The 13,206-nt window shown below is 44.9% G+C and overlaps 1 protein-coding gene across 1 annotated transcript in view; it reads left to right on the forward strand.

Annotated features, from left to right (window-relative positions):
• The window catches only part of SYNJ2 (synaptojanin 2), a 215,307-nt gene that overhangs the window by 53,569 nt on the left and 148,532 nt on the right, over positions 1–13,206 (forward strand). Inside the window, exon 2 of the mRNA XM_088457429.1 lies at positions 10,102–10,188. Within this exon, the coding sequence (XP_088313555.1) occupies positions 10,102–10,188 (87 nt within the window). The remainder of the gene's footprint in view (positions 1–10,101; positions 10,189–13,206) is intronic.

A 13,206-nucleotide genomic window follows, 5' to 3' on the forward strand; every position in this document is an offset into this window, starting at 1 on the left:
AAAGTGAAAAAGGGGTACTTTCACACCCTTTTCACATTATTTTAGTGTCACCTATAGTTATTACAGGGCAATTGGAGTAGAATTCGTAAAATTCTACTCCCAACCCCTAAATATCACTTATTTTTAGTAATCAGATCGCATTTCTATAATTGTAATGGGAAATGTGATACGACCAAAGTTACTAAAAATAAAATGTGAAAAAAATACCTGGAGGTGGCATTATCCAGGGTCTCCCCCGGTTACTGGGGAGAGCAGAGCCGGGAGTCGGTCCCTGTAATCAGCTGTCTGGTATAAACAGACCTCAAGCTGATTACTGTTAAAAAAAAAAAAATTGAAAATTTTTTTTTTACTTATCTGACTCCAGGGATGTCTCCCATAGTGCACTGCGGCCCGGTCATCAGGTGATTGGGTCCCAGTGCAGTATGGGATATCACCTGACCGGAGGACATGGAGGACATCACCGGAGGCACGGATCATGCAGGTAAGTGCTATTAAGGGAGGGAGTGGGGGGAGGAGGGGGGGTCGCAGGGGGTCCGTGATCGCGGGGGCGGGGCTTAGCACCGGGGGGTAGCAGCGTCGGCCGGTTGGCGCATGTGCGGGCACTTTAGTCACGGTATATTCGCAAAAAATACCGTGACAGTGTGCGGAGGGGATTCGCAGGGACAGAGCTTTCTCGCAAGCTCTGTCCCTGCAAAAGATTTGTAGTAAATCCCTGTGATATTGCCTGAATTCGCAATGCGAATTCAGTTGATAATGTCACACTACAATCTGCATTCAATATGCGGATTGTAGTAGAGCCCTAAAAGAGAATTAGTCGGTGGAGTGGCACACAAAAGCAAAATAACCAATAAATGTAAATGTATCTTATTTATTAAAAAGCATATATATATATATATGTATATTTAATATCAAAAGTACAATAGGATAAAATCTAAAAACACTCCCGGAATGTATGCAAGACATTATATACAAGTTTCAAATTGCATATATATATTGTATGTAATGACACAACCACTAAAGGACAAAAATGTTATGTCTAATAAGATCAAATTCACACACTCCAGAGAGTCCTGCTAATAAATGTTACTCAGTCCCAGATATATTTATGGCTATATTTGTCGCTGAGACACCTCAATGTCAGTGCAGCGTTTTAAGAAAGGAGGGGGCCCGTGTGCAGCCTCTGTTTGGGCCCCCTCCTCTCTGTCAGTGCAGTTGATTCTGGCAGTAAGCATGCGCGGGTCTCCGGGATATGGTACCCGCGCCTTTTTCACAGGGACATCTTTCCTGCTATGCGCAAGTCACCGGGAAAATGTACGCCATAATTTTCCCTGTGATTTTTTACTGCTCTGCAGAGCTGGTCCGACGCTGCAGAGCGGCACACCGGAGTTTGCGGAAAGGTAAGTATAGCTAAATATGGGTGCAGGGTGTGCGATGTACTGCACCCATTATAAATACGCCCCTGATGCGTTTCCTGTCTGTGATCAGGCGAATCCGCAGCTGTACTGAGAAGTGCAGGAAAGCTCAGTGGAAGATGTGATAAATAATGTTATGACAGGGCAGTGCTTCAGGATATCAGTGACTATAGCTGAATGATAATAAACACAGCACCGGATAACAGCCAATCATTACATGGTGGTCACATAAATCGCAGAGTCCCTGCCAAGGCTGCATGCCATCTTATAGGTATGGGGACAACTTGCTCAGGCTGTAATAAAAATCCGGCTGGTGCAGAGTCAGCCTCGTGCTGAGGACCAATGAATATGCACAGTGCACAGCCAGATAGATGGTACAGTAATGAGGAAGATATATTCCTGCTGGCCATAAATATGAAAGAAAAGGTTTGAAAGTGGTGAACATTGGGCCTGATTCAGAGCCGCTCGCACTGAATCAGGGCCGGGCTTTTTTCTTTTGTTGGAGCGGCCTCTTGGCCGCTCGCATAGCTGTGGGTGACCACCCACAGCTATAGCAAGCGGCCATGATGATGGTCAGCTCTAACCGGTAGGTTTAGGTTGCGGTGTGGGGGGTGTTAGGATGCAGGGAGGGAGGCTTAGGGGGTGAAGGGGGGAGGGCTAGGATACTTACCCAGCCCCCGTCGAGATCTGAGCATCGGGATGCTGCTGTCGGTCTTTTGACAGGCGGCATCTCGACAACACAAGAATTAACCCAGTTAGACTTCAGCTGCCAATACATAGTCCAATCCTGATTAATGTAAAATTTGACCCCATTGGGGATTTTAACTAAAATGTGCTTTTCTCGTACAGAGGGCCTGATTCAGAGCCGCTCGCTCTGAATCAGGGCCGGGCTTTTTTCTTTTGTTGGAGCGGCCTCTTGGCCGCTCGCATAGCTGTGGGTGACCACCCACAGCTATAGCAAGCGGCCATGATGATGGTCAGCTCTAACCGGTAGGTTTAGGTTGCGGTGTGGGGGGTGTTAGGATGCAGGGAGGGAGGCTTAGGGGGTGAAGGGGGGAGGGCTAGGATACTTACCCAGCCCCCGTCGAGATCTGAGCATCGGGATGCTGCTGTCGGTCTTTTGACAGGCGGCATCTCGACAACACAAGAATTAACCCAGTTAGACTTCAGCTGCCAATACATAGTCCAATCCTGATTAATGTAAAATTTGACCCCTTTGGGGATTTTAACTAAAATGTGCTTTTCTCGTACAGAGGGCCTGATTCAGAGCCGCTCGCTCTGAATCAGGGCCGGGCTTTTTTTATTTTTGGAGCGGCCTCTTGGCCGCTCGCATAGCTATGGGTGACCACCCACAGCTATAGCGAGCGGCCATGATGATGGTCGCGATGGTCAAGACCATCGTGACCATCGGGCTTGTGACAAGACCCTTGTGGTAGGGTCTCATTCATCGCAAGCCCCAGAGAGCTTTCGGCTCTAACAGCCGGAAGCTCTCCACTGTGATGGCAGTGGGGCCGCCCCCAAACGGCAGGTGTTCTCATGGGAACGCCTCCGTTTGGTCAGCCACCCCCCAGCCCACGAAAGGGGGTGAGCTATCACTCAACATCGACAGCTCGCCCCCTTTGGTGCGAGACACGGAGCGACGTATTGCCCGTAGCTAGCCGGGTCTCGCGCATGGGCACAATGGAGCCGGCTCCGTCGTGCGCATGCGCTGTGGGCCACCATCGACCCGGTTGCGAGCGCTCAGCGCTTGCGACCAGGTCTGAATCAGGCCCATAAGCCGCAATCCCAGGAGAGTAAAAGTCTGTGGGGTCTATTTACTATAAGAAAGGAGGGGTACTAAGAGCTATTGTGGAAAGCAACGACTGGAACAGAAATACACATAGGAATAATAAAAAATATAAAAAATAAAATATAAAAATAGAAATTTAAAAATTAAAATAAAATTTAAAAAGTTAGATAAATGTAATTGGTATGAAAGAAGAATAGGAGAGATATGAAAGGGAAAAAAATAAAAAAAATTATTAGATGTTTAAAAGCCCTTCCGGGATAAGGTGTAGATGAGCAGTATCATTTTGGGTCTTAATGGAAGCCGTCCGTGGAATCTGATATTCCGGGCTAGCCCTAGCTGACCCTACCTTAGACTTGCTTGTAGTCTCTAAGGTGAATCACTTAAGATTCTGTGTCTGGGTAACTTCGCCGGGTCCGTGCATCCCACGTGTATTACCCGTGGCGCTGTGTGATGATGTCAGACACCCACTGCTGTACACGATGTTGGCCTGAATGATGAACAGTCTTGGTTTAGGAGGAAAACTCCATGCTTGAAAGGCTGCCCGGATAGAAGCTGCCGTATTAGTGAGCGGCAGTGACTGTAGAATGGACGTAGGATTTAAAGCCAACCTTACAGCAGCAATCAGAGAGCAGTCTGCTATTTACTAAGCGGTGTTAGGAGACAGAGTGAAAAGTGATAAGGTACCAGCCAATCAGCTCCCAACTGCCATGTTACAGGCTGTGTTTTAGAAATGACAGTAGGGAGCTGATTGGCTGGCACCTTATCACTTTTCACTCTGTCTCCTAACACTGCATAGTAAATAGACCCCTGTATAACGTAATGCATTTCACTACAAACTGCAGCTTCTTCAGGAGGTGAAAAGTCATGTAGAGGATGACGGGGAGAGGCAGAGGGTGACAGGAGAGAGAGGGTGATGAGATAGTGAAGCAGGGGAGAGGCAGAGGGTGACAGGAGAGAGAAGGTGATGGGGTATTAGTGAGGCGTGGGTGACAGGGAGAGATAATAGGAGACAGTGGGAGACAGGAGATAGTGGGTGACTGGGGAGGCAGTGTATGACAGCAGTGAGGTCTCTGCATGCAGACATAAGTTTACTTACTGGGAGAAGGGACAATAACTGCAGCCACGATGAGCTTGTGATGTCATCGGTCAGCACCACCTCCTCTTAGGCACCCAGCCAGTCCCAGATACACAGGAGGCAGAGAGAAGGAGCTGGGGAGAGAGGAGGGGTGGCCTCCCTGCACATACACCACCTCCTTCTCCTCTGGCCGAACCACGTCCTTGGGGCAGCGGCATACTAGTATACAGATGAGTCAGTTTGACTCATCATATTGCCGCCGACGAGCCCCGGTGCAATGCACCGTGCTGCACTGCCGCTAGATCCGGTAGGGCTGTCAGGCTGACTAACAGCCCGCAGCCACTGTTGATGCCAGGGTCTGCCGCCACTGGGATCTGACATTTGATCCTAGCACTGGCATCTGTGCTGCCCTGGCTGGCGGCGCCCCCCTCTGTTGGGCCTGCCACGGTGCCCAGGGCATGTGCCCTGCTCGCCCCACCCTAGAAACGCCTCTGGGCTGTGGTGAAATATAGAATGCTGTGCTGAAATGCAGGGGTCAGGAGTAACAAGCAGGAGGTTGTTGTGAGATGCATAGGGTAGCAGGAGGCTGTGAGATGCAGGGATCTGTGGCGAGATGCGGGGACAGTGGTGACATGGCGTAGGTTGTTATGAGATACAGGGGGCTGTGGTGAGATGCGGGGACTGTGGTGACATGGCGTAGGTTGTTACGAGATATAGGGGGCTGTGGTGAGATGCGGGGACTATAGTGGCATGGCGTAGGTTGTTATGAGATACAGGGGGCTGTGGCGAGATGAAATTGTCCCCGTGCTAGTAAATCAATATATATAAAATATTTGTTTCAATTGATTTTTAATTTACACGTAACAAACTATTTTCCAAAGCAAAATAATAATTAGTATAGTCAGTAAAACAATAAAAGTGTATCCCAAGACTGACTTTTCTTCTTCAATATTGAATTGTTATATATATTTGTAGTACAACCGTGATAGGTTTGATTTGTAGAGTATTTATCTTAACGGTCTTAACGGTTTTATAAATACTTCATATCCTGTTTAGAAAACTGTGTTCTGGGATTTTGTCAGTGAATTGTTACCAACTGTACCTAAGAAATGTCCATATTTTTCAATATTTTCCTAATGCATTAGCTAATCCCTATTTTCTTGCCTCTCAGATGCAATAATTATCTTTTTTTATTTTCTGGGATTTATAAGTAGATATTTAGTAAAGTGAAGTATTTAAAGCAGTGATACATCATAGATTTTATTCTTTAAATAGCAAGTACCTTTTTAGGATGTTACAGTGAAAACAGCTCAGAGGGGTGTCTCAAAGCCTCTCTGCTCAAAACATCATGTACCCTATGAATGTGGTTGCCATGGTAGGCACCTGACACTATTGATCATCTGCAGAATTATCAACCGTTAATATCAGTCTGAAAAAATACCCTAAAGGAAAATGGTAAATACAAATGTGTCCTCATATATCTAGCTTTAATACGCCATGCGGCGTGAGCCCCCGGCGTGGGTGAACCCCCATGTCCCATGCAAGTCTGCTTGCGCTGAGCATCTTTTTTGCATCTTTCTCTGCCGAAAAGCCACCTTATTTGCTATGAGATGCGACTAAAGCACCAAGAGACTGCACTGATTAATTTGATATGCAACACTTATCTGTTTGCAAATGAGTATGTAAATGAGGCACAACGTAACTTGGCGTGGAAAGAAGCCAGGCCGCTGCATTACATCAGTCTCCCTATGTGAGTGTGACAGACTATACATGCTCACATATGAAAAGAAAGCATCATTTACAGAATACATAATCTATCATGTAGTAAATCTTCATTTGGCAAATTGTGTGAGGCAGGGGCTGGCTGGCAACTTTCAGCTTGGGGGGCAAATGAATGCAAGCGGCCCTGGCAAGTATAGATGGCATCCTGCCATCCGAGCCAGCAAGCCTCTGTAAGCATTTATGTGGGCCCCCTCCGACCATATGTTCTTTTTGAACCTATTGCAGGTCAGAGAGGTTTTCTGCTTTACATGTAATAGTGAAATCACTGACCTACCCTGCTTTTGCTCACACGCTAGGGGTTGACGTGACAAGGGGGAATGCTCATAATGAGTGATGACAAGACTTATATATATATATATAATATATATATATATATATATATATATATATATATATATATATATATATATATATATGAGTTTTTTTTGTTATTGATGCTTGGTTTCAAACACACAAAAAAAAAATCATAAATAATAAATAAAAAGCTGGTAACCCCCTAAAAAGTAATAATCAGACTGGCATTGTGTAATGCTGTTTATAGTGCCTCGTCTTTATAGTACAATGCTAAATGTGCGCCTGATTCAGGTATGTACGCTAATGCTTTTGCAGCTGCGATACTGCACGCAGCTCCTATGGAATAATATGCTAATTCTGTAGCCGTTGCAGATCATAGCCATATCGTCACCTGGACTGAGCTGTCAGAACAACTTTATCTGCATACAGGATCGCAGACGCACACTATGACATACCCCAAAAAGCGTTTGGGGTTTTTTGCCGCCATTCCCCATTACATTCCGCAAATGGTCCCTGACTGTCGATCACTTGAAGGAGACCTCACTGTGAGTAGCAGCGCAGAGCTACCTTGGCGCATGCACAGTCAATGACTCAACTGCGTAAATATCGGCATAGTGTACATCTCTGACTCAGGCCCAGTATCATTGTTACAGGAGGAGGAGAGAGGTCAAAACTTTTGCTTCTTATAAAGTAGGCAACAAATATTCTAGCAAAATGCTCAATTAAAAGAACACTATTATGAACTTTACAAACCTATAAAGCTAAGTGGTTTATTGTCCATATTACTAAGTTATAGTGCACCGTGTGCTGGTCCACCTTTGTACAAGTAACTATGCTGACACAATATGCATATGGCACAGTAGGTCCATGGTAGCCTATGGCATAGGAGCCGCTTACAATGCCTACACACACACACACACACACACACACACACACACACAATCAGTGACTGCACCACTGCGATAGCGCCTGCTCTCAGAGGTGTAGCGTAGAGCTGTGGCGTCTGGAGCAAGCGCATGTTATGGCGCCCCCCATAGTACCGGTGTGTCTGGCATAGCCACCGTGTGGAGGCAATTTGAGGTGACAGAAATTTAGCAGAGGCAGTGTAAGACTGGGGCAGTAGGCACGGCCGGATTAAATCCTACATGGGCCTGGAGCTGAAAATGTTCAAAGGCCTATACTGAGAAGGGGAAGAGCTGTGATCGGTGCTGTGTGAGTGTGTTCAGAGTCACCTTGGTGGGTACACTATGAACACTATGTCTCCCTAACTACATAGAAATAGAAAAATTGCATCATTTATTTTTTGGGCGGGAGGACTAGAAAAACTATTTAAATACTTAAAATGTATGGCCAGTTAGGCAGCTGGTAAACATGCTGTCATGTTGATGGGCCTATTTTTATGTGGAGGCCTGGAGCTGTAGCTCCATCCGCCCCATTGTTAATCTGGCCCTGGCAGTAGGGGCCCACTGGGGGATGTTCAGTTTTAACAGGTGAGACATTACCCTGAAGGTGCCATTTGGGTAGACTGAGGGGGCAACACTGGGCCTGAGGGTGAAGTGGACTGAATTATGAAATAGTAGTGTATAAATCCCCTTCTGTTTCTGTACCTGGAAGTGACGTGCATTGAGGGTGGAAATGCGGATTTCTGCCCATACAGTCCACCAAAAGAAGACAATTGTCCCCTCGCAGGCTTGCTTCGCTTGCCACGCTTTGGGCTCAGTGGCTCGCTGCGCTCGCCACAAGATTGTATTCCCCCTCAATGCCCACGTGGATGGTAGGGAAAGATGCTGGACAGTAACTGATGACGCCATGGTACAGAAACAGAAGGGTATCTATCCATTACCATTGTGAAATGGGGCTGTCTTTGGAGGAGGGTGCAGTGTTAGAGCAGTATTTTTTTTGAGGGTGGTAGTTTGGGGGGGGGGCAGTATTTTGAAGGTGTGCAATATTTGGAGGGGGAGCAATATTGTGGGAGTAGTGTGAATTAAGGGCAGTGTTAGGGCAATATGTGGAGTGAGAGCACTGTTGGAGCAATATGAGGAGTGGGATCAGTATTTTGGGCAGTATGAGGAGTGGGAGCAGTGTTTTGGGCAATATGAGGAATGGTAGTATTGTTGAGGTAGTATGAGATGTGGGAACAGTCTTGGGGCACTATTGGTTGGGGTAGCAGTGTAGGGGCAGTGTGTGGAGGTGGGACTGGGAGCCCTGAATGCCCTAATACATTAAAACATAACAGAACTCAGGGCAAAAACACAAAGATGAAAGACCAACATGGCAAAAAATAACACTAAAAGACAGTAACACTACACAGAGGACACTGCACAGAGCGTGTAAATATGAATGCAGCAGGGAGGAGGGTGCGCACTGCTTACCGTGCTTCCAGTACTAATGCAGCCAGAGATGCAGAGGTCAGGGGGCCCAGCCTGTGCACAGTGCATGGGTGCTTCCGAGTCCCGACAGTGCCCTCATCACGCTCTCGGCAGTCTGATATATAATATCCCTAACGGAACCGGCTCTGGAGCATGAGCTCCATCTGCTCCGCCCACGCGGTGCCCTTGCAAGAGACCGAACACACTGAAGTGAGTCTACAGTGCTGGCTGCACTGTAAACTCACTTCAGTGTTAATTCTCTGGCAGCGCAGCAGCTCTCTGTGCGAGCGCGCTTCACTGCAGTTTTCCCTGATTGGTGGATGGCTGGAGCTATTCACCAATCAGTGTTAGATACTCCCACAACTGTGATTGGTGGATGGCCAGCACCATCCACCAATCAACGCTTCTAGCACAGTGCAGTGAACAGTGGAGAATGGACAGGAGTCACGGCGCCCGGGGGGCAGGCAGAGAATGCTAGTCATGCATTCCGATTGAGCCTTCTGGCTTGTGTGGCCCCAAATGCCTAATGGTATACCGGCCCAGGGGGTAGTTGGCACCCTGCCCCCCAGCCCAGCCCGCCTCTGGACTGTGAGGTAGGTTACACTAGCTAGGCAGTTTTGTCCTATGCTAGAATTTCATTCATTCATTTATTGAATCACAATCAGTATTTGAAGTAATTAAATGAAGATCTTATTTCAGTGCGCACTGTACAAACACTACTATATGATTCGTATCTTCCAAAACATGCACTGAGAGCTGCACTGAAGACAGCATTATATCATCAGCAGCATGTTTAGATTGCCATGTACTGATACAGATTGGGATGTATCCTATGAGAGCTGTGCTTTGTGGTGTGAGGACTTCTGGGATTATGACCCGGGAGTCGTTCTGCACATGTGCTAAGTGAGGGGCACTGGGAGGGATCTTTTGGATTCCTCTCGAGGAATTATATGAAAAGAAGCCCATACGCCATCTATTGAGGACAATACAGCTGCTCATTGATCGGTATTTAGTATCCGCAAGCACTCAATTCAAGCTCTAAAATCACAGGAGGTTGAAGCCATTACACAAGGGGCCACCATGTTTTTTGCTGTTACCTGATAGTCACCTGCAGTCCTGAATGATGTTTATTCTAATCTAACGGTCTATTTACTAAGCAGTGTTAGGAGACAGAGGGGTCTATTTAATAAGCTCCCAACTGTCATTTTTCAAACACAGCCTGTGAGATGACAGTTGGGAGCTGATTGGCTGGCACCTTATCACTTTCTTATCACTTTTCACTCTGTCTCCCAACACTGCTTAGTAAATAGACCCCCTAATTTGAGACTAGCAGTGTGTTATATAAAACAGCATTTTAAATAGTTTTGTGCTTATTTGCAGCACCTGATGAGAAGGAAGCAATTAAAGGACAGTATGAGAGACTCCAGGAAGCCTATGGATGCCTTGGTGAGCTTCAGTTGAAATCAGGTAATATATATATCCTTCTTTTTTTTTTTTTTTTTTTTAATTCTCTCTTTCTTTCTTTCTTTCTTTCTTTCTTTCTTTCTTTCTTTCTTTCTTTCTTTCTTTCTTTCTTTCTTTCTTTCTTTCTTTCTTTCTTTCTTTCTTTCTTTCTTTCTTTCTTTCTTTCTTTCTTTCGCTTTTTTGTATCAAGTATTCAAGACCTGTTCACAAATTTCAGTCCTATAATTACAGTATCAGCGTGCACATCTATATACTAAGTACTTTGTTCACATATAGAAGTACTCATCACTTTTCATTGAATAATGTTTCTACCTCTACCCTGTTTACTCGTACCCCCATTGGCTCTTCTCTTTGTGCTCCCTGTAACGTCTGACTGCACCCAGGTGGCCAGTAAAAGGCACCACCTTAGCCAGGTAATTTCTGGAATCTACATCTACTACCGTCTTTGTCATCAGCTGACTCTAACTGGTCTGAAAGTCCCAGGATTAAATAGCCCCAATCTTAGTAATATCTCCCCTATATGTTTGTATGCCAGTTAGTAATGATGTTACCTATCTTTACAGATCCGAATATTTGCAAATATACAGAATCTATTTTGTTTATTTTGATGCTAGAAAGATCTTTCTCAAACTTTCATTTGTATACTTTTTTTTTCTTTTTTCCAGTGCACATACTCTATCTAGAACAGGTGCAGATTTTGGCCAGGATGTTCTATAGGAAAAACGTGGTAAACACCCTGTGTACTAAGCCCCGGTCGCCTGACTTTCGATGCGAAGGGTAACGCCAGGTTTGTCTGGCGTTACCCTATAGAAGCCTATGGACTTCTTACTGCATCCCGCTCCCCGCTGCTTCGCCACAGTCCCGCAGTCGCCCAGCACCTCACTCTGACAGCTTCACTGCATAGCGTAGTGAATAGATGATGTGTGCATGGCATCTCTGCACTGTGAGGGTAGAGCCTGCGGGCAACCCTGAGTGATGTAAATGGGGGTGTGCCGCAAGGCCACATTCCCTTTACCAAAAGGCCATGCTAGTCCTGAATCTGAAATTACAAATGTTGGGAGGTATGCTGATGTATCAAGGTTTTTAAAAATATTTTCTTGCAGAAATTGCATCTTCACGTGTTTTTCGTAATATTTCATTATTCAGATACGTATTAAAGGCTTAATGAAGGTGATAGCACAAATATCTTCTGTGTTATTTAAAAAAACGTACAATATTGCAAAACATCCCTGGACCCATAGAACCGTATAGTAACTGCGATGTTTTCAAAATGTATCATGTTTCGTTAAGCATATTTTTGCAGAGCTTGTTCATTAACTGTAATGCCATCTGAAGGTGATGTTAGCAGGTAGAATTCACAGCTGGGTGATAGATCTTTTCATGGACCCCTTTACCAGTAAAAACTGCTGAGAGATGTGTGCGATGAGGTGCTCCTTTACAAGTAAGGACTGCTGATAATATATGTGCTCTAAGGCACTGTGTTGTTAGCTCTTTAGACTTTTTGTTAGATCTGCCTGATCAAGGGATAACGTTATTTTTTTTATTTATTTTTTTTAATATTAATTTTTATTGTTTAAAGTTTTTCAGATCACAAATAAAAAATTGTTAGATACAAAATATAAAATAAAAAACAACAACAGAATAAGAAAACAAAAAATTGGCGGTCAAAATAAAAAGGGGAAATTTGAAGAGAGAAAAAGGATACAGGTGGTAAATAAATTGTATGCATGGTAGACCATGTAGACTATTTTAAGTTTAGTAGAGAATAAATACATACATACAAATACAAGTACAAGAGGAGATTACATTGAGAGCGGTGGGGTCGTAAAATATAAAGAATCCAACAACAGCATCAGGTGTTGGATAAAGAGGCCCCGCTCCGTGTGCTCGACAATTTTGTCACCCAGTACTCACTCCACCAAAACCATCGTATAGAGGGGTTAGAGGCCGAAGATGAATATGAGGATCCTGCTACTTCAAATTCGTAATGGCTGTGAACTTTGGTTTCCACTACCCCTATACTAGGAACATAGGATATTCGCCAGTGTTGGACTATAACGAGTTTAGTTGTTATAAGAACATGTCCCATAACATAACGGTCTTGATTGGAAAGATGTCCTCAATATACATGAAATATAGCTATTAAAGGCCGGACAATGCTGGACAGGACCAAAAGATATGGAGTAGGGAGCCAACATGACCACAATTACGCCAGCATAAATTGGATGTGGAAGGTCATATTGTTTGCAGCAAAGTTGGCGTTAAATATAGACGACGGAGAAGTTTTTAAAAGTGTTCTGTATGGGAAATACACCTGGACAGATGAAAACATGTCAAAGACAGAGTTCCACTCATCTACCGAGAGACAACAAGATAAGTCAGCCTCCCACTTCACTAAGGCAGATAATTTTTGCGGCTTCATGAATTCAATCAAAAGGGAATACCACTACGAAATGCTACCCTTACTGTCTGCTGTAAGGAATTTGTCCCTGATATAACGAGGTGGAGTTGACATAGTATGGGGGGCATTGTGTGATACTAAATAGCCAGTGTCTTAGTTGAAGGTATTTGCTAAATTCTCTATGAGGAAGGGAGTACTGCATTTGGATCTGGGTGAAAGATGATAAAGAGCCTGTTGAAGTTAAGGAGAGCACTCCCCTGGCTTTCCAGAGTTCAAATTTTAAATTTGGTATAAGGTGCATCAATCCTGCCAATGAAAAGTCAGTGGAAGGGAGAGAAACCGCTTCAGATCTCGAGACAAATTCTAGCCAGGCTTTGCGGGAAGCCATGACCACAGATGAACGTACAATAGGCTGTAAATTAATAGTAGGTGGCAGCCATAAGGTGTCAGTCAGAGGGAATGGAGATACCATTCCTCATTCCAAAAGGACCCACTTTTTAGGATGTTCAGTAGTAAACCACGCACTGATCTGAGTTAGTAAACTAGCTAGTTGATATCTATGAAGGTCTGGGAATGCCAGTCCGCCATCCCGTTTAGGGAGAGACCTCATTCTACCCGCT

This window comes from Taudactylus pleione, unplaced genomic scaffold, assembly GCF_031769625.1.
Source record: "Taudactylus pleione unplaced genomic scaffold, aTauple2 ptg000760l, whole genome shotgun sequence".
In the NCBI taxonomy this organism is placed as follows: domain Eukaryota; kingdom Metazoa; phylum Chordata; class Amphibia; order Anura; family Myobatrachidae; genus Taudactylus; species Taudactylus pleione.